This window comes from Chiloscyllium punctatum, chromosome 14 (assembly GCF_047496795.1).
Source record: "Chiloscyllium punctatum isolate Juve2018m chromosome 14, sChiPun1.3, whole genome shotgun sequence".
Classification (NCBI taxonomy): domain Eukaryota; kingdom Metazoa; phylum Chordata; class Chondrichthyes; order Orectolobiformes; family Hemiscylliidae; genus Chiloscyllium; species Chiloscyllium punctatum.
Genome location: NC_092752.1, coordinates 11,599,994 through 11,619,504, shown reverse-complemented (window position 1 = coordinate 11,619,504; position 19,511 = coordinate 11,599,994). Strand labels below are relative to the sequence as shown.

The window sequence follows — 19,511 nt, the reverse complement described above, 5'->3', positions numbered from 1 at the left end:
GATTTTTGAATGATGGGACATAGTCTGAGAATTAGGTCCAAACCATTCAGGAGAGATGGTGGGAAAGACTTCTTCACATAAAGGATGATGGATGTTTGGAATTCTCTTCCAAAATGACAATGGACACAGTATCATTTACTGAGTTTAAATCTGAGATAGATTTTGTTGTTAAGGAAAAATATTAATGGATATGGAGTTAGGCCACAGATCACCCATGATCTCATTGAATAGTGGAACGGGCTATAGGGGTGGAATGACCTACTCCTGTTCCTATGTTCCTAAAAATGAATACGTGTGCCAGTCTTTTGGACTGAACAGGTTAAAAAAGCATATGGACTATTATAAACTTTTCTCCAAATCTCTGTATTGTCTATCTTTTCTATGTTCTTTTCCTACCAATACTCATTGTTCAAAGTTGCAAATATGGAAACATTCAAATTCCATGAAAATATATAAATACTCCTTTCAGACATTGCATTTCACTAGATCTTCAAAGGTGGAGGCATGATCCTTCATGATAACACATTGCTCCTGATCCCTTAGGATGTATAGCCTTTTAAAGGTGTCAATGGTAGTTATGATTTGGAGATGCCGATGTTGTACTGGGGTGTACAAAGTTAAAAATTACACAACACCGGATTATAGTCCAGCAGGTTTATTTGGAAGCACTAGCTTTCGGAGCGTTCTGAAAGCTAGTGCTTCCAAATAAACCTGTTGGACTATAACCAGGTGTTGTGTGATTTTTAATGTGACCTTTTAAAGTAATTGCAATGCTCCAACACATTCAGAATGTGTACATAGCTCTCAATCCCCACAGACTGGGATTGTGCTCCTATAAAGATATTGCATTGCTCCTGTTCCTTTCAGACTGGATGTTTGCCCCTTTAAAGATTATGCATGCTTCCTCCCAAGTTGAACCCGGAGGTCTGTTTCCATGCTGTATGACTCCTAATCCCTGCAGGCTGGGTGCCTGCCCGTTTAAAAATATTAGGGGAAAGTGAGGACTGCAGATCAGTTGAAAAGGGTGGTGCTGGAAAAGCACAGCAGGTCAGGCAGCAGAGTCGACGTTTCGGGTATAAGCCCTTCAGGAATGTGTACATTTCTCCCGATGCCTGCTGGCTGGGACCCAGCCCCTTTAAAGCATTACTCTTGAACACTGTAGACTGGGTGCCTGTCCCTTTAAAGGTATTGCATTGCTCCCAATGCCTGCCAACTGGGTGCCTTTAAGAATATTGCATTGCAGAATTGATGCCTGCCCCTTTAAGTGTATTGCATTGCAGGATGGGTGCCTGCCCCTTTAAGTGTATCGTATTGCATTGCAGGATGGGTGCCTGTTCCTTTAAAGTCTATCTGCCCGGGGTAGGGGGCGGTTCGGTACGTCAATGCGAGGCTAGCCTTGGGGATGCAGGGTGTAGACTCAGTGATTGGTGGCTCGGGCTGTCTATCAGCCTCGGGAGGTCCGGAGACCAACCTGGAAGCGAAAAGCGGCGGATCGTCTGAGTCCGGTGCGGGCTCTGGGCCCCGGGAGGAGGCGGGTGAGTGATTGACAGGAGCCGAGCTGTCAGCCAGCCCGGGGTCGGGGTGTTGGGGGTCGGTGCGGTAGCAAAGGCGCTGAGCCTCCCCTCCCCTCCCCTTCCCTCCAGCTGGGCCCGGAGTCAGGGACAACCTTTACCTTCAGCCCCCACAACACCCCGACCGACTCTTCCCTCTGAGCTGCTGCTGGTCATTGACAGTAATCGGGAACAGTGACCCCCCTCCAGGTAACTTTGTAACCTCCTTTCTGTCATGAACAGCTCAGCGCTGCCTCTCCACCCACCGCCTTTGTCACTGTCACAATGTATCAATGATGTATCCAGCGAAAGTTTGGTTACTGTGCAAGACGGGGGCTTTGTTTAAAAGGTCTGCTTTTCTGCTTTGACACAGGGATCAACTGTACAACTCCCTGTCAGGCTCAGGAACCCTGTCTCCAAAGTCTCCTCCTTTCTCTCCCCCACTTTTAGCCCTACAAGGAAGGCTGTGACACTCAGTAGTGCTGCAGTGTCAAGGAGGGCCCCTTTCTCTCCCCCGCTTATTCAACCCATGGCTTCTACTCCAAAGATGTGTGTGTCCTGATCCAACCATGAACCCTTGACCAAACCCTTGAAATATCTGATCCTTTATCAGAACGCTGTGTTTGTGGGCGCAGATCCTACATTGTAACAATGACGAAACTCAAAAGAAAAGTACTTTACTTAATCGACTGCAGAGTGACTCTACAGTCGTAAATTCGTGTCATCCTCGCTGAATTGCTATATCTTGATTTGAAACCGGTCAGTTTAGGTGGAATATTGCTTTAATATTTAGGATTGCTTTGGGCTACTGAACTGTAACCACAATCTCGGTTCATTCGAGCAACTGCCCTTGATTTTAAATAATTTAGAGACAAAACAAAACCTTCTGTTGATATATAAAATAATTGCAGTGGTTACAATTCTGTTTTTATGAAGAGGCCTCAAGTTATTCACTTCCCTGTGATACGGGCCCCACTTCCCTTGCGAGAATATTAGATTACACAGTCATAGAGGCTTAAGGGTTCAGAAAAGATTTACAAGTATGTTGCCAGGGTTGGTGGATTTGAGCTATAGCGAGAGGCTGAACAGGCTGGGGCTGTTTTCCCTGGAGCATCGTAGGCTGAGGGGTGACCTTTATAGAGGTTTACAAAATTATGAGGGGCATGGGTAGGGTAAATAGGCAAAGTCTTTTCCCTGGGGTGGGGGAGTCCAGAACTAAAGGCATAGGTTTAGGGTAAGAGGGGAAAGATATAAGAGAGCTAAGAGGCAACTTTTTCACACAGAGGATGGTATGTGTATGGAATGAGCTGTCAGAGGAAGTGGTGGCGGCTGGTACAATTGCAACATTTTAAGAGGCATTTGGATGGGTATATGAATAGGAAGGGTTTGGAGGGATATGGGCCGGGTGCTGGCAGGTGGGACTAGATTTAGGTTGGGATATCTGGTCAGCATGGACGATTTGGACATCTGTATGACTCTAATCAGGAACAAGCACGTATCCAGAATCAGATTCCCATCATTCTTTTGTTTGTTTTCATCACATACCCTCTGAACCTATCCATGTTGTGTTATTTGCAGCTCTTAATGTTTTATTAATTTTTTTCAAGGGATGTGAACAAGACTAATATTTGTTGCTTGTGCTTGATTATCCTTGAAGTTTGGGAAGTGAACGATCTTCTTGAACTGCTGTAGTCTATCTGATGTAGACGGACACAGTGCTGTAAGAAAAGGAGTTTCAGGACTTTGGGACAGTGAAGGTACAATGATATAGTCAAGGGTGTGGTGCTGGAAAAGCACAGCAGGTCAGGCAGCATTCGAGGAGCGGGAAAATCGACATTTCGGGCAAAAGTCCTTCTTCAGGAATTCTGTGCTTTTTCAGCACCACACTCTTGACTCTAATCTGCAGTCCCCACTTTCGCCTACAATGCTATGGTGCCAAACCAGGATGGTGTGTGACTTGGAGGGGACCTTGTAGGATTGTGCTCTGCATGGGACTGCTGATGTCCTTTTCGGTGGAAATGGTTGCAGATTTTTTTGGTAGGTGTTGGAAGAGTCATGGTGAATTGTTGGAGTGCATCTTTGTGGTACACGCTGCTGCTACTGTGTGTCAGTGAATGTTTGAAGGGGTGAGTAAGATGTTAATCCAATTGGTTGCTTTATCCTGAATGAACTGCTTTATCCTGGATGGTGTTGATTCTTGAGTGCTGTTGCATCAGTGTCAGGGAACTGTGCTTTCAAGGCAAGTGGCGTACGTTCTAACACTTAATTGCTGTGGTCTCCAACTCATAGATTGTGATTGAGTGCTCCAGATCAGAGTCTCTGAGAGTTGATCTCTGTCTCAGTCTTCATCTCCCTATGTGAATTCCACTGTATAGAGAATCCAACGGCTGCATTCCCTCTCAAGCTGTGCATGTCGATTATCCTGCGACTTCACTTTCCAGCAGTTGCTGCCAAGATTAGATGGTTAGATTCCCTACAGTATGGAAACAGGCCCTTCGGCCCAACAAGTCCACACCGACCCTCCGAAGACTAACCCACCCAGACCCATTCTGCTACCCTATGTTTACTCCTGACTAACACCTAACTCTATGGGCAATTTAGCATGGCCAATTTACCTGATCTGCACATCTTTGGATTGTGGGAGGAAACCAGAGCACCCGGAGGAAACCGGAGCACCCAGAGGAAACCCACACAGACACGGGGAGAACGTACAAACTCCACACAGGCAGTCGCCTGAGGTGGGACTCGAACCTAGGTCCCTGGTGCTGCGAGGCAGCAGTGCTAACCACTGAGCCACCATACCGCCCAAGCTTGGAGGACTGTGCAGGTCAAAGTAAACTCTGGGGAACTCTGCCACATCCGGCATGCAAAGTGTGCATCTCCAGCCCAAGGTGTGTTCTCATTTGTACACGAGTAGTTAGTGCTGTCTTGGTTTTAACTTTATTCAAAAAAAATCCCTGGCTAGCAATTATGGTGATTGATGAAATTGGACCATCTAAAAAGAAACTGAAAAAGTGCAAATTCCACATGGAATGAGAAAATTTAATTTCTATTCACGATCATAACAGGAAGTAATGTTTGCCTGATAAGTATACAAGTATATTGATAAGTTTTTAAAAAGTGGAATTTGGAATGGCATTACATGGTGATGCACAGAGCACACTTCATACAACAAAAGTTGAAGGACTGTTTTGAAAGCTCAATAGTAATTTCTCAACCAGCAGCAAAAGGGGAGGCCTGCACTGAAGCATCACTTCATGTTTGCCTTCGTATGGCAAAACACAAATAATTCAGAGATGCTGGAAAAGCACAGTCAGTCAGGCAGCACCCGAGGAGCAGGAGAATCACCTTTTCAGGCATAAGCCCTTCTTCCCTCTCATTCCTGATGAAGGGCTTATGCCTGAACTATTGATTCTCCTGCTCCTCGGATGCTGCCTGACCAGCTGTGCCTTTCCAGACCACACACTCGACTCTGATCTCCAGCATCTGCAGTCCTCACGTTCTCGTAATTCAGAGACGGTCAAGTATTGAAAAACAATTGAAAGATTTTAAAAGTGAAGGAGAAATAATAGCAGCAATCCAGAGTATGTCACTTGGTCCTTCCACAGCAGCAGATTTAGTGGAATCTTTGTCCCGAGATGTCGTTCAGCAGGACCTGAAGGACTGTGAATGTCTCTCACTGCAGTTTGATGAATCCATTGACATGACAGACACAGCCAGCTTATTGTTTTTGTGTGCATGGATTTTAAGGACATAACAACTTGAGAGGATCTTCTCACCTTCTCCTCTTTTAAGGAGAAAATGAAGGGTGAGGATATCTACAACAAATGCAAAAGTTACATGCTTGAGTAAAGCGCAGTGGCTCATTGGTTAGCACTGCTGCCTCACAGCACCAGGGACCCAGGTTCGATTCCGGTCTCTGGCAACTGTCTGTGTGGAGTTTGCACATTCTCCCCGTGTCCGCGTAGGTTTTCTCCGGCTGCTCCGGTTTCCTCCCAAGGGCCAAAGATGAATTGGTCAGGTGAATTGGCCATTCTAAATTGCCCATAGTGTTAAGTGCATTAGTCGGAGGGAAATGGGTCTGGGTGGGTTACTCTTCGGAGGGTTGGTGTGGACTTGTTGGGCTGAAGGGCCTGTTTCCACACTGTGGGGAATCTAATCTAATCTAATCTAATCTTTCCAATCAAGCCCAGTGGTTTCCATCACAACCGTTGGTGTACCAGTCAATGCTTGGCATAAATGCGGGCCTTGTTGCATTTGGCAGAAATGTTCTTGATTTTCCCTTTTTCTTTTGCAATTACTACAGTATGATCCACCAGCAAGCATTAGTGGGTAAAGCTAAGAACTCCTGTGTAATGAAAGTTGAATAGGTTGTAAACTCTATTTGAGCAAGAGCACTGCTTACTTAACTTCTTACTCACCAAACCTGATGCTGCCTACATTGAACTAATTCTCCATGTTGACGTGAGGTAGTCAAGTTGAAGGAATGTCCTGCAAAGATTTATTTTGATCTGAAGCCTGAAATCGTAGGTCTGCTGGCTCACTGACAATGTGTGGTTGCTCGACTTTGGGTTCCTTACAGATGTAATAGGAAAACTGCAGGGAGAGGACAGAGACTCATCACATGTGATCAGTGATGTGAATGCTTTCAAATGGAAACTGGGTCAGTGGTCCTCCTGATTTTTTTTAAAAACAAACAAACGCTGCAATATTTCCCTAGTCTGGAGAAAACATGAATAAAATCAAAGAGAAATGTTTCCACTCAAGAGCTTCTGTATAGACTTGAAGAAATTAAGTTGATTTCAGGAATCTAAGATAAAATTTGAAAGATTTCTGATTACCGATAGTGTAAAAAGATGATGGGAATTGGGTGAGTAAAAAGCATTGAACTGTTCAATCAGCCATTTTGAATTGCGGGGCTAGACTCATGGGTGAATCGCCTGTTCCTATGAATTAGATGTGCTGGAGCAAATGGTTATGTTGGTCTCAAATCCACCCTTACAAGCAGCTGTTGTCCGGTTGGCTAACAAAGTTTCATCAGGTGTTTGATAATCAAGGCAGTGGAATTGATATGGAGATGATTATCAGATAAACTGATATTGAACTTTAAGTCAGATCAAGGAACTGCAATGTTTGGAGAGTCAAACAAAAAAAAAACCTGCTTTTAAATTGAAAGCTTACTTTGGTTCCACATAGCTTACACATTGTGAGGCAGGTTTCTTCCAAATGAAAATGATCAAGGCCTAGTACTGTTCCTGCCTCTGTATATATACACCATTAATGACTGACAGCCTTCAAACTACAACTGAGACCTCAAGGCATTGGCAGATAATGTACAGCTACAAATGTCACACTGGGAGTTGGTGAGTGGAGGACAAAATGAAGAATTACTTGGTTTTAGATTTATAAAGCAATAAATTGTCCATTCTATGTTTTCTTATGTGTACATCCTAGGTTGCACATAAATTCAAAATGTGATCTTCCGCTTGCAAAGATTGGAGGTCATTGCACTACTGCTTTGCTCCTGGTAAATGGTGGACAGGCTTGATTTATTGTAAAATCCCATCAATTCATTAAAATCATTTCAGGGGGAAAAGAATCTGCCCTCCTTAACTATATGGACCACATATAATTCCAGACTCTCAGCAATGTGGTTAACTCTTAACTGCCCTCTGAAACAGCCACCTGCTTTCAAGGCAATTAGAGATGGGCAAGAAATATTGACCTTGCCAACAACACCCACATCCTGTGAAAGTCTAAAGGAAAAAAAGAAGTTACTTAATGCATTATCACACTTTTTTTTTCTTCTCCAGAGCAAGCTTTTTTTTAACAGGGCTGCATCACACTTGCTGGAATCCAGAGATTTTAAGGCACAGGTTGGTGAGAGGGAAGGTTCAGGGATTCCTGAAGTATGCACAGAAATTTCAGTTCCAACCAGCTGAATGTATGCAGATAATCTGTTCTGAGAACTGAGCTGTGGCCGCCCCAAATATTGGCTGATCTAGAGTCCAGGCTGGAAGAATCTCTAATTTACAATGACTCAGCTAGTTTTAGGATTCCATTTAATGAGCCAGGTTAACTGCATTAGTGATATTTTGGAGTATTGGACACTTTGGTTCGAGCTGTTTAATTACAGAGTTTGCCACAGAGGGTTGAGTTCATTCCACCTTTCCATTGCCACCTGTATCCTCTGTGAACCACAATTACCTTGTTCACTTCCTTTCTCTTAACCATGGAATTGCTACAGTCCACGTGATGCGAGTATATCCACAGTCCCAACGTCGGTCAAAATCCTTGAAATCTTTCCCTTTCAACTGTGTGCCACATGGAATCAAATCATATCAAACATGCTCTGTCTGATGGCAGTTTCTTGGCTTATTGTCCACTATGCTTCGTTCTGAACTATTTTCTTGGCAGCTTTTGTCACTGGTGGTTCACTATTGCCGTCAGGGGCAGGATGAATGGCCAGACCCAAACCCAACTGGTCAGAATAGGAATGAAACCAGTGCTGCTGCCATTATTCTGAGCCACATGCTCTCTGATCAGTTCACTGAGTTAACTGGTCCCCTGCACAGTAGTGTGGAGCCACGGCAAATCTCAGAAAAGAGAAGAATTCTCTGTGTGGTGTCCTGGCTAACATCATTCAACCAAAACTTAGAACAGCCATCATCTCATTGCTGTTCAGAGGATTTTGTTGTACGTAAATTGGTTGCTGGGTTTATCCAAATTATAACTGTGATTATACCTCCAAAAGTAACATGTTGGCAGTAAAGCTCGTTGGGGCGTTCTGTGATTATCAGAAAAGCTGTTTAATTGTAGTGCGTCTTTGATTTCTTCTTTCAGCGTATCACACTCCAAGTACTCTCTTTAAAGCAGTGTGTAAGAACAAGATTCCTTTAGCTCTTAATCTTTTGTGAATCTTTTGTAATTTCAGAAGGTCAACTGTGCGAATTAGGTGAAACTCTCAAGGGCGATATTACAATAGCAGCATTGCATTTACATAGCACCTGCAATGCAGTAAGATACTGCAACCCAAACCTTTTCCCACTATGACCCTATTTTGAGGCGTGGAAATTGTGGTGAACTCCTGGCTGAGAACAGTGAGAGTGGGAATGGAGAAGGAGACCACCTGTAAGAGCAGAATGGAGTCGGTGTTGGCCGTTGCTGCTTCCGAGCTCACGAATCGACAATTTGAAAACCCCCTCAACCTCCTCCCTCTTTCCCCCCCCCCCCCCCCCCCCCCTCACCCCCTCCCATCACAACCCTCTCCCCAAGTTTTGGGAGCCCTATGGTGAAATTTTAATGTAAAGAGCTACTGTATTAGGACAGACAAACAGAGGTTTAGTTCAAAAGGTATGTTTTGAGCAGTGTCATAAAGAAGGAATGTGCATGAGAGAGGTCCAATTCCCAGGTCATTAAATGAACAGCCAGCAGTTGCAGAATAATTTTAAATTGGGGATGCCAGAGGCTAGATTAAAAGTGCTGATATCCTGGGAGCTTGTAGGTATGTAGGGGTGCAGCAAATAGTGGGATTTGAAATCGAGAGTATTTTAGCATTGAGATATTGCCAAATTGTGAGCTAATTTGAATCGGGGTGAACAAGATTTGAGTCGAGAGTGTATTGCTGGGAAAGCACAGCAGGTAAGGCAGCATTCGAGGAGCAGGAGAATTGATGTTTCGGGCATTAGTCCTTTATTATGAAGGGCTTATGCCCGAAACATTGATTCTCCTGCTCCTCGGATGCTGCCTGACCTGCTGTGCTTTTCCAGCACCATCCTCTCGACTCTGATATCCAGCATCTGCAGTCCTCACTTTCTCCTGAACAAGATTTGATGTGGGTTATGATACCAGTAGCAGAAGTTTTGATGAGCTGGTCCATGTAAAGTGGAGAAGCCATGGATTTAGAAATGTGGATAAGTGTTACAGTAGTAGCTAAGCTGAAGGCATGGTGGAGCTGGAACTGGAGGTGGATTTGGAAATATATCACCGTTCCTGCAGTATGGCCAGGTCAAAATCCTGGAATTCCTTCCGTAATGACGTTCCTACACTAAATGGACTGTTGTGGTTCAAGAAGGCAGCTTACCTTCACCTCCAGCAACTAGGGATAGGAAATAAATGTTGACCCACCCAGGTTTCATGAGTGAATTTAAAAAAAGTTGGGTTTTGGAAGCAGCTGATTTTGGTAGTGTTACCTGGTTGGAAGCTAGTTTTGGTTCCATGTAGAACAACTCTAAGGTTCTGAATCACTTGTTCAGCCTTGAACAAATGCAGGGGCCGAGTGGTGAAGTTTGTCTATTCGATTACCTTTTTTTTAAAGCGTGATTCTTATCCACCTGTGTTTCAGCCACACTTGTACCATGCCTGCAGATATAATCTGACTCCTTTTCTCCCCTCTTTCTGTTTCCAGGAGAATTAAGGAAACCATGACCTCGAAAGTGCAGTTGTTGTGTTGGGGTCAAACCAATTTCGGGCAGCTGGGGCTGGGTGACGTACAAGAGAACGTCGTGGTTCAGCCAAGGACGTCTTCGTTCTTCAGCGGTAAAACCGTGCGCGAGGTCTCCTGTGGGAGATACCATACGGCTTTTGTTCTACAAGACGGAAGCGTCTACACATGTGGCTCAAACATCTGGGGGCAGCTAGGCCATGAGAAAGCAGGTTATAATCCAGGTAATGACTACAACAAGCGTGGGTTTCCGGGTCTGTGCTGTCGGCCTTAATGAACATCCCATAATCAGACAGGAACTCGGCAAATGTCGTGAAATGTGGCTGTTTATTTATGAATCTCTTCGAGGTAAAGAGTGGTGAGAAACTGATTTTTTGGAATTTGTTTAATTCATTCATAGGATGTGAGCATGCTGTCAGGCCAACATTTATTGCCCATCCCAGATGGCAAATAATGGTCCAGAGTCACCACCTGGCCAGACCATGTCGTAACCTAAAGGACATTACCATTCAGATGGGTTTGTCCAACAATGGCTTCGTTAACCATCATTAGCCTCTTCACTCCAGACTACTAATGAAAATTAATTTAGTTTATTTCATCTGACGTAGCGGGATTCAAAGCCAACTTCACAGGATATTACCCGGTTCTCTGGGTTAATAGGCGAAAGTGAGGACGGCAGATGCTAGTGATGAGAGTCGAGGGTTTGCTGCTGGAAAAGCACAGCAGGCCAGGCAGCATCCGAGGAGCAGGAGAATCGACGCTTCGGGCAAAAGCCCTTCTTCAGGATTCCTGATGACTGGCTTTTGCCCGAAACGTTGATTCTCCTGCTTCTCAGATGCTGCCTGGCCTGCTGTGCTTTTCCAGCACCACACTCTCGACTATCTCTAGATTAATAGTCTGGCAATAATATCACTAGGCCATCACTTCCCTGTTACACTGCAGAAGTAATTATCTTCTGTTTACCCAAGAGATACTTGTGAAATCTGTACTTGATTTGCCTAATCCTTGTTTCCAAATCCCTCCTTATCCTTGTGGCCTCTTTGTTCCTGCAATCCATGGAGATTTCTGCATTTCTCCAATTCCTGCCTTTGTCCAGACCAGATTTTAATTATTCCACCATTGACTGACGTGCTTTGAGCTGCTAAGGCTGCAAACTCTGGAAATTTGTCCTTAACCTCTGCCTCCTCATTTAGAATCATAGAATCCCTATAAGTGTAAAAGCAGGCCATTTGCCCCGTTGAGTCTACACTGACTCACCAAAGAGCATCCCATCCAGACCCACCCCATCTTCGTAACCTTGCATTTCCCATGGCTTATCCACCTAGCCTGCACATCCCTGGATACTATGGGCAATTTAGCATGTTCAATCCACCTGACCTGCACATCTTTGGACTGTGGGAGGAAACCAGAGCACCCAGAGGGAACCCACACAGACACTGGGAGAATGTGTAAACTCCGCAGAGGCAGGTGCCTGAGGCTGGAATTGAACCTCGGTTGCTGGTGCTGGGAGGTAGCAGTGCTAACCACTGAGCCACTGTGTCACTTGTATGAATTACAGCTGAGCCAGGTAGCAGTTCAAACTACAATCTTCCAACCTCTAGTTAGATATAATACCTGTTGCGCCACTGACCTCTTCCCAACAAGAGACCTTTAGATATTCAGTCTAACACTCTCCCAACTGAACTATTTCAGTTGACCTTGTTCTGTCACGTCCTTGAAGATGCAACATTCAAACCTGCTGCCTTGTCCTGAAGCTCCTCAAGTCATGTCCTACTGCGACCCTATTTTGAGGCTTTTAAATTAGCAAGCTGATGGGAGCTGCGAGAGGGAGCACACATGTTGTAATTCAGTTGGAGCAGCATGGTGGCCATTACTGCCTCAGAGTTCACGACCCCACAATGTCAGCAAGTGATCCCACATGGGGTCCTGATGCCCACCCCTGCCTTACTTTGGGAAGTCCTGCCTTGCGGTCTCAGTTTTATTTTTGACGGTCCTGAGCAGCACCTTGGGATGTTTTCCAATGTTTAACGTCACAGACTCCTACAGCATGGAGACAGCCTATAAATGTAACTTATTGGTGCTTCTTGTCATTCGCACTTGGAATGATCTACATCACCTACCTCTGTTGGAGACTTTCTGTGACTAGTAAGGACCCTGTGACTGGTTAGGTAACTGTAGCTTTTACGACTGAGTTTGATTTTTGTCAGGTTAGGGAATCAGTAACTACTTTGAGTGAATGTGGGTAACTATAATTGAAGTGCCAATGGTGTGTGATCTAATTGAATGACAGAGAAAACCTAAAGATGACTGGCCTATTCCTGTCGCCATGTCTTTCCTGTTGTGTATGACCCATCTGTCATCTACCAATGGAGTATGTCTATTGTGTGAGGAGTTTAATTTCTACTGCATCGCTGACATGCCATATCCAAGTGTTATATATTGAACTTCCTGCAGGAAAATTGCTTCTTCATGTTCAGGGTGGTCATTTTTGTGGACTGCCCTTCTGTCACAGGAAGTGCCAGATCTTCAACATGTTGATCTCACTTTAATAAGAATGGTTGGAGCACTGTAACCAGGAAAACTTCACTGTCCAGGCTGTGGGGGTGAAAAGAAAATCCCTTCCCTCCCAGTTCCTTGAGATTGGCTGATACAAGGATTTATCTACCAAATGACCAAACAATGATCCAGCATTCTGAGGAAGGGTCACTTGACCTGAAATGTTAACTCTGATTTCTCTTCACATTCTGATGCTGCCAGACCTGCTGAGCTTTTACAGCGACTTCTGTTTTTGTTTCTGATTTACAGCATCTGTAGTTCTTTTTGGTTGTTATTGATCATGTATGTGAAGCAAATGTTTGAATTCAATGAATAACTTGCCCTTTTGCTCAGTTCATTGCACTCTTGTCCCTCAGCACGCAGGTTGAGGGTTCAACTCCAATTCTGGACACTTCTAGAATGTAAGACTAATGCAGTGTTGAGGGGATGCTGCTCCGTAGGAGTTGCCGCCTTTTGAATAAGACATTAAATTGAGGCCCTGTCTGTTATTAAGTAAACACAGAATTTACACCAAGGGATTAGTTGAGAAAAGGAGGAGATGTTCTCCCTGGTTTCCTGGATTGACATGATTTTTTGCCCACATTGGCCTTTTGAATTAGGTACTGTCCTGCAGAATTGGGAACATGGCCATTTCTGATCATGCGGCAGTGTACACAGGGGTTAAGGCCGGTGGTGATGGGACAGGCTCCTCCCAAACGACAGCAAGTTCATTAAGTATTTTTCGTGGGAATTTAAAAGTTTTTGCGTGTGAATGCGGGTACGGCCAGTAATCCGTTGGTGCTCTGGGAGACTGCAAAGGCCTATGCAAGGGGCTTGATTACTCAGCGACTCGGAAGCAGCAGAAGGGGGAGCAGCAGTGTATGCTCGAGTTTTGGCTGCCTTTAGCCGAGCCAGCATATTTTGACAGACTGTCTGTAACTAAATTGCAGTGGATTGCAACGCTCCAGGCTGCTCTCAACACTGCGCTCACCCAGGCAGCAAGGAGGGAGATTTCCTTTGCGAAACAGAGGTTATTCGAGTATAAACCAGATAGGTATCTGGTGTACTTGGGCAGAAAGAAGAATGTGCCCCAATCTATCACATCCATTAGAGAGTGTGCTGGTACTATCACCTGTGATCCCAAAAAGATAAATGTAGCATTCAGGAAGTTCTACCCTGGGTTGTACTGGTCAGAGGGCTGTGAGGACAGATTGATGAAGATGGAGTCCTTTTTTTAAGACCGTGGATCTCCCAGGTGTAACTTCAGAACCGTGGTCTCTTTTGAATGCCCCTCTGACAATCCAAGAGATACAGGAGGTGGTGAGGCAGCTCCAGTGTGGTAAAGCACTCGGCCCAGATGGATTTCAGAGTGAGTTTTATACCGAGTTCATAGACATGCTGGCTGGGCCAGTGTTGGATCATTTGTACAATCATTTGTACAGTCAGGACTGCCTCCCATCCTCTCTGAGAGAAGCAAATATTTCTCAAGAGGGAAATCCCCAGAGGATTGCATTTTGTATAGACCCATATTGTTATTAAACGTGAACTTTAAAATTTTGTTGAAAATGGCTGGAGAAGGTCTTGCCCTCCATTTGTAAAAGAGGACCAGACAGGTTTTATTAGGGGTCGCAGGTCCTCTAATAAAAATCGGAGTGGTAAATACAGTCCAGATATGCCAGCAAGGATCGATTCTTAGCTTGGTAGTCTCCCTGAGAAAGTGTTTGACCGGATGGAGTGGCCGTACCTCTTCTATGTCCTGGAATGGTTTGGTCTTGGAGGGGTCTTTGCCAGGTGGGTGGCAGTGTTATATAGTGACCTTAAAGCAGTGGTTCTCACTAATGGAATATGGTCTGACAGTTGTAGTATTGACAGAGGCAGCTGACAAGGGTGCCCCCTTTCACCATTTCTATTTACTTTGGTGATTGAGCCATTGGCAGAGACCATCTGGACTGACCCCAGAGGGGCAATCAGGAGTGTATAAGATTACCCTATATGCAGATGATGTTCTTCTCTTTCTAACTAACCCAATGATATCTGTGCCCCATTTAATACAATGATTAATTTATTTGGCTCTTTCTCAGGGTATAAAATCAATTTTATGAAATCGGGTGCCATGCCGATCGGGGGTCTTATTGGAGTACCCGATCTTGGGGATGGAATCCGATTTCCCTTTCAGATGGTCACAGGGAGGTTTCTTGTATTTAGGCATTTTTATCACCCTGGCCTTTGATCAATAATATAAAGCTAGCTTTCTGCAGTTGTTAGACAACATAAGATGCTGGGAGGATCTTCTGATATCCTGGTTGGGACGATTAGCTCTGGTTAAAATGCATGTTCTTCCTCATTTATTACATCCCATGTGAATGCTCCCTTTGCTTCCTAGGCAAGTGCTACGGAGGCTTAACAGTTGGTGTGGCTTTTTTTATCTGGCATTACAGGTGCCCTCTTAAGTTTACCAAATTGCAGCTTCCACAGGGGATGAGGTTGTGGATTTTCCAGACTTTAAGAAATATCAACTGAGTTCCCTGCTGTCCTGTGTCCTGTGTGGCTGATTGAGTTTGCCAGGACCCACGGTCAATCTGGCTGGACATTGAGGCCTCCCAGGCAAAATGCCCCCTCATTAATCTGTTCATGGACAAGATGAGGATTGTTATGGACCCTTGAAAAAATCCGATAGTCCTTAACACATTTAAAGCCTGGAAAATGATGTGATGGAGTAAGGGCAATTTACAAAAAAACTTCCCCTTTTACTCCTATAGTAGGATTCCGGCCGGGATTGTTGGATTCTGGCTTGAGGCTCTGGGAGTCCAGTGGAGTTTCTTGTTTGGGAAACTTTTTTTTTGACGGGGATGTCATGATGTCTTTTGAGCAGCTGAGCCAGAAATAAGAGCTATCGAGGATGGACCTCTTTCGTTACTTCCAGATTAGGGACTTTATACAGAAAAAGATGACATTAGTGGTTAGTCCCTATAAGTCGGATATGGATATGCTTCGGTCCCCGGGCACTCTCTCGATCAGCAGCCTCTATTGTTTAGCAGGAGGTGGTGTCTCGAAGGACATCGAGCGGCTGTGTGGAATTTGGGCTCAGGAATTGGGGGTGGAGATCTCACCAGAGTAGTGGGAGGACATTTGCAAGAACGTAAGGAAGATTTTGATTTGCAATAGGACGCAGGTTATGCAATTGAAGGTACTCCACAGGGTTTATTTGGCACCGGAGCGGCTTGTGAAATTTAATACCGGAGCATTCCCCAATGTACCCCAAATGTAAAATAAATGTTGGTATTCTTACTCATTGCTTGTGGTCATACCACAAGCTTTATAGGTATTGGGACACTGTAGTGAGTGTTTTGGAAGGGGTCTTGGGAACCGAGGTCAAGGTAGATCTCGTGTCCCTCCTCTTGGGCTCGCCGAATCTCCCCTCTTTGGACGTGCATGGGAAGAAATTGTTTAGTATTCTTCATGTGTGAGGAAGAACCTTCTGATGAGCTGGCTGCTGGAGAATCCCCCAGGACAGTCAGGGTGATGTAGGTTAGTTATGAAGCACATCCCCCTGGATTTCCTTACAAGTATGGTGCGCCAGAAAACAGCACTTTTTTTATAGGACTTGGCGCCCCTTTTTGAACCATACAGACGTCGACTTATCGGCCATATTGGTTAGGGCCTTTGTGTGGCCATGAGGGCTGTGTCTGGTGGCTGGAGGGCCCCTGGAAGGATGAATTCTGAACCAATATGGGTATGCCAACTGATGTCCCTGGTGATGGGGAGACTGTGCTGAGAGTTGTAACTTTAACATAATTTAATTTACTTTACCTTGGTTCAGCTCGGTTTAATTTCGTTTCTTTTTGTTTTGATTTAGTCATTTATTGAATTGTAGCTTCTGTAGAGTTTGTTTTTTCTCCTAACTTGTTTGTGGAGTAGAGTAGTCGTTTGTTTGTGGCTATTGTTGTTATATTGCAGGATTTTTGTATTATTTTGTAGTAATTGGAATCCTTTTCTTACAAAAAAAAATACAATCTTCTCAAAAACTATTTTTAAAAAATCACTACACCATTGGCTGTAAAGCACTTTGGGGCACCCTGTTATCATGAAAATAGTTATGTAAAGAAAAGTTATTTAGCTCAATCCCAGTGTGGAGAGGACTGGGTGATCATGAGGCTGTTCTTTGGAAAGCCATCATTCACTGGGCAGCCATTATCAACATGCTCAGTACTGCCATCTTTAGGTGACAGCTAGCATCTACTGGGCACCCTGCCATCCTGTCCTTCTACCCACGAGTGTATCATGCACAACTGAGCCTCTTACCACCCCCAAGTCTACCGTGACTTTGTTTTTTTTTTGTTTTTGCTTGGTAACTAGTGAGCACCACATTTACAATCAAAGCCTGTTATGGGCAATGCAAAGCATCCAAGGTGGTGGTGGAGAGGGAGCAGGAAGGGAAATAGAGCACTATATCCTTCGCAGTACTAACCCCTCTTGCACTCTCTAAAGGCCTCAAGAGTATGGATAGACACCTCTCCAAGGAGATCTGGGCACGAATGTAACCACGGGAGAGGGGCAGGCAGTCAGCAGAGATGATTTCCCCCTTCACCGCCTGGTGCCTGGACCTGTTTACAACCAGCCTGGTCAGGCCCAGGACAGACCCATGAGGAGGTCCTCTGATCTGCCCACACCCCTCTGTACTGGGGCCAAAAGAACAGGAGCATGGTGCTGAAATATAACCAGAAACACAACAAAATATTTCTCAAATCACTGAAAATAGAGTGCACACACCACAACCAAATACACATGCTCCACCATGCGGCAAAATAAACAGATGGGCAGGTGGTGAACTGCTGCAAGCTGTGGTTATGAGACAGCTATCTATGTACAACACCCCAGGTCCCCAATGGAAAGAGAAAGGACTCCCACTGAGGGCCCCCACTGCTTGGTGACATTTAAGCCTGCCAAGGTTTTTCGGGTGGGGGCCGGGGCGAGGTACAGATGTAGGAGTTGAGATGGATGGTGTGAAGCAACAGCCTGTACTAAAAAAAAACCGCTTCGAGATTGAAAGACACACTAGACAAACCTAAGGGGTGGCACAGGTTGTGGGGCGTGGGATCCTGAGCGACGTTCAGGACCTTTTAGGTATGATTTGAAATTCAGTTCGAGCAGGAGTACGTGCAGACAACATTCTACCACATGCCTGAGCATCCTCAAAATGGCACACAGCATCGGGTCCAAGTGCCACTGTTACCAGGTGCTGGATGGCATGAGCTACAAGCTGGACATTCTGCTTTTCGATACTTCCACAACTGGAAGCATCTGCTCTGTATCGACCACCTCAAACCACTGCAGTGTTTTCAGAGAAAAGGTGACATGAAAACAATTCGACATGAGAAAGGTGAGTATTTTGTGAATCCCTCCTTGGAATCAAAGGGCACGGTTTAACTCTCGAATTTGCACTTTGTGTTCCAATGCTCGTTATCCTTTTTTTGCAAGACATATATTTTCTGCTGTCGTCACACCTTGGCATCATTCTTGTGCCATGCTGTATTTCTACATTCTGCCGTTGCTATGCCGACTGTTTAATGACTTGTTGAAATGCCTGGCATGTGCCCAGTTTGCTGTGGGTTCAGTAAAAATTGCCAAACCGAACAGGATCTTTACTTTAGCTATCACTTGAACAGGAGCTCACCAAAATTATTCTGCACTCCATAAGTGCAATAAATTGTCACACCTGTAATACATTGTTTACCTGAAGTCCAACTTCCATAATTGATCATCAATGATGTGGAGTTCCATTAAAGGACAAATGGGGCTGTTTGGCCCATTCAGTCTATGCCATCCCTTTTTTTAAGCTGTGTGCACACAAATCAAGGGTTGACATAGAAATAGGCTTCACATTTTTTTTAGCATAATTCTCATGCCCCTTCCACATGGCTTCAGAGCCACGTCCACTGGGATTGGGAAAAATCCTGTCTTTGACTGTTTCTTACCTGATTTCCTTCCCCTGAATTTTCTTGTTCTGCTTCACTTCCTTTCTGAAGTATTCACACGTTTTGGCACTGTTCTTTTCCATCTATTTCGTGTGTATATATACAATAGCATGATCTTAATGTAAAGGGCTGGAAAACCTTGTAAATGAAATGGGAAACAAATCACATTTGTGCGCAGGGGGGAAAAGTAATTATTAAACTTGTTTGTTTTTTAATATGTCAGTGCTCCCTGTCCGGTCAGGAACCACATCCTTCAGAGACTTGTGTAAACCCACTGACTATTACTTCAATCCACTTGATTTCTAGGGATTTATTTTCTTGTATCAATTACGTTTCCTGATGTAACTGGGTCTTATGCAAGCGAAAACAAGAACTATATTGGTATAGCACCTTTTTGTGATCATGGGGTGCCCTTACTGCAGTTGAGTGCATGTGAAATATAGTCCACTATGTGGGAAATGCAGGTGCAATTTGCGTGCACACAGCAATGAGATAATGATCTGTTTATGTCATGTTGACTGAGATACGGCACTGCTTCACTTTTGACTAGAATGATCAAGTGTAGATCAGTGTAGGTAGTCCTGTTAGATGGCTTTAGTTAAATCACCTCCAGTTTTGTCTTTCCTAAGAAAACAAACCTGGATGTAGGTTTGAACTGAGCTGGAAGGTTCATTTCCAGACGTTTCGTCACCCTACTAGATAACATCTTTAGTCGGCCTCCAGGTGAAACACTGTTGATAATTCCTGCCTTCTACTTATATGTTTGGGTTTCTATGGGTTGGTGATGTCATTTCCAGGAAACGAACCTTCCATTTCAGTGAGCAAACCTACATCCAGAACCTCAACCTGAGCTACAAATCTTCTCAACTTGCTAATACAAGCCTACCTTTTGCAACTGTTTATCGTAATTGTCTCCTACCCTGTCCCCTTGAGGGATCAGGAGCTGGCTGGTCAGTTATATAGAAAGAAAGAAAGAGAGAGGCCAATATGAACATGAGTTGGGGAAAT

General features: G+C 44.5%; 1 protein-coding gene across 2 annotated transcripts in view; it reads left to right on the top strand.

The window, feature by feature from the left end:
- The first annotated feature begins 1,417 nt into the window (after positions 1–1,417).
- The window catches only part of LOC140485594 (probable E3 ubiquitin-protein ligase HERC3), a 93,127-nt gene continuing 75,033 nt past the window's right edge, over positions 1,418–19,511 (top strand). Inside the window, exons 1-2 of one of the 2 annotated variants that reach the window (XM_072583881.1) lie at positions 1,418–1,535; positions 9,958–10,217. In XM_072583881.1, coding sequence (XP_072439982.1) covers positions 9,974–10,217 — 244 coding nt within the window. In that variant the 5' untranslated portion in view covers positions 1,418–1,535; positions 9,958–9,973. The other variant, XM_072583882.1, reaches the window with a different exon arrangement.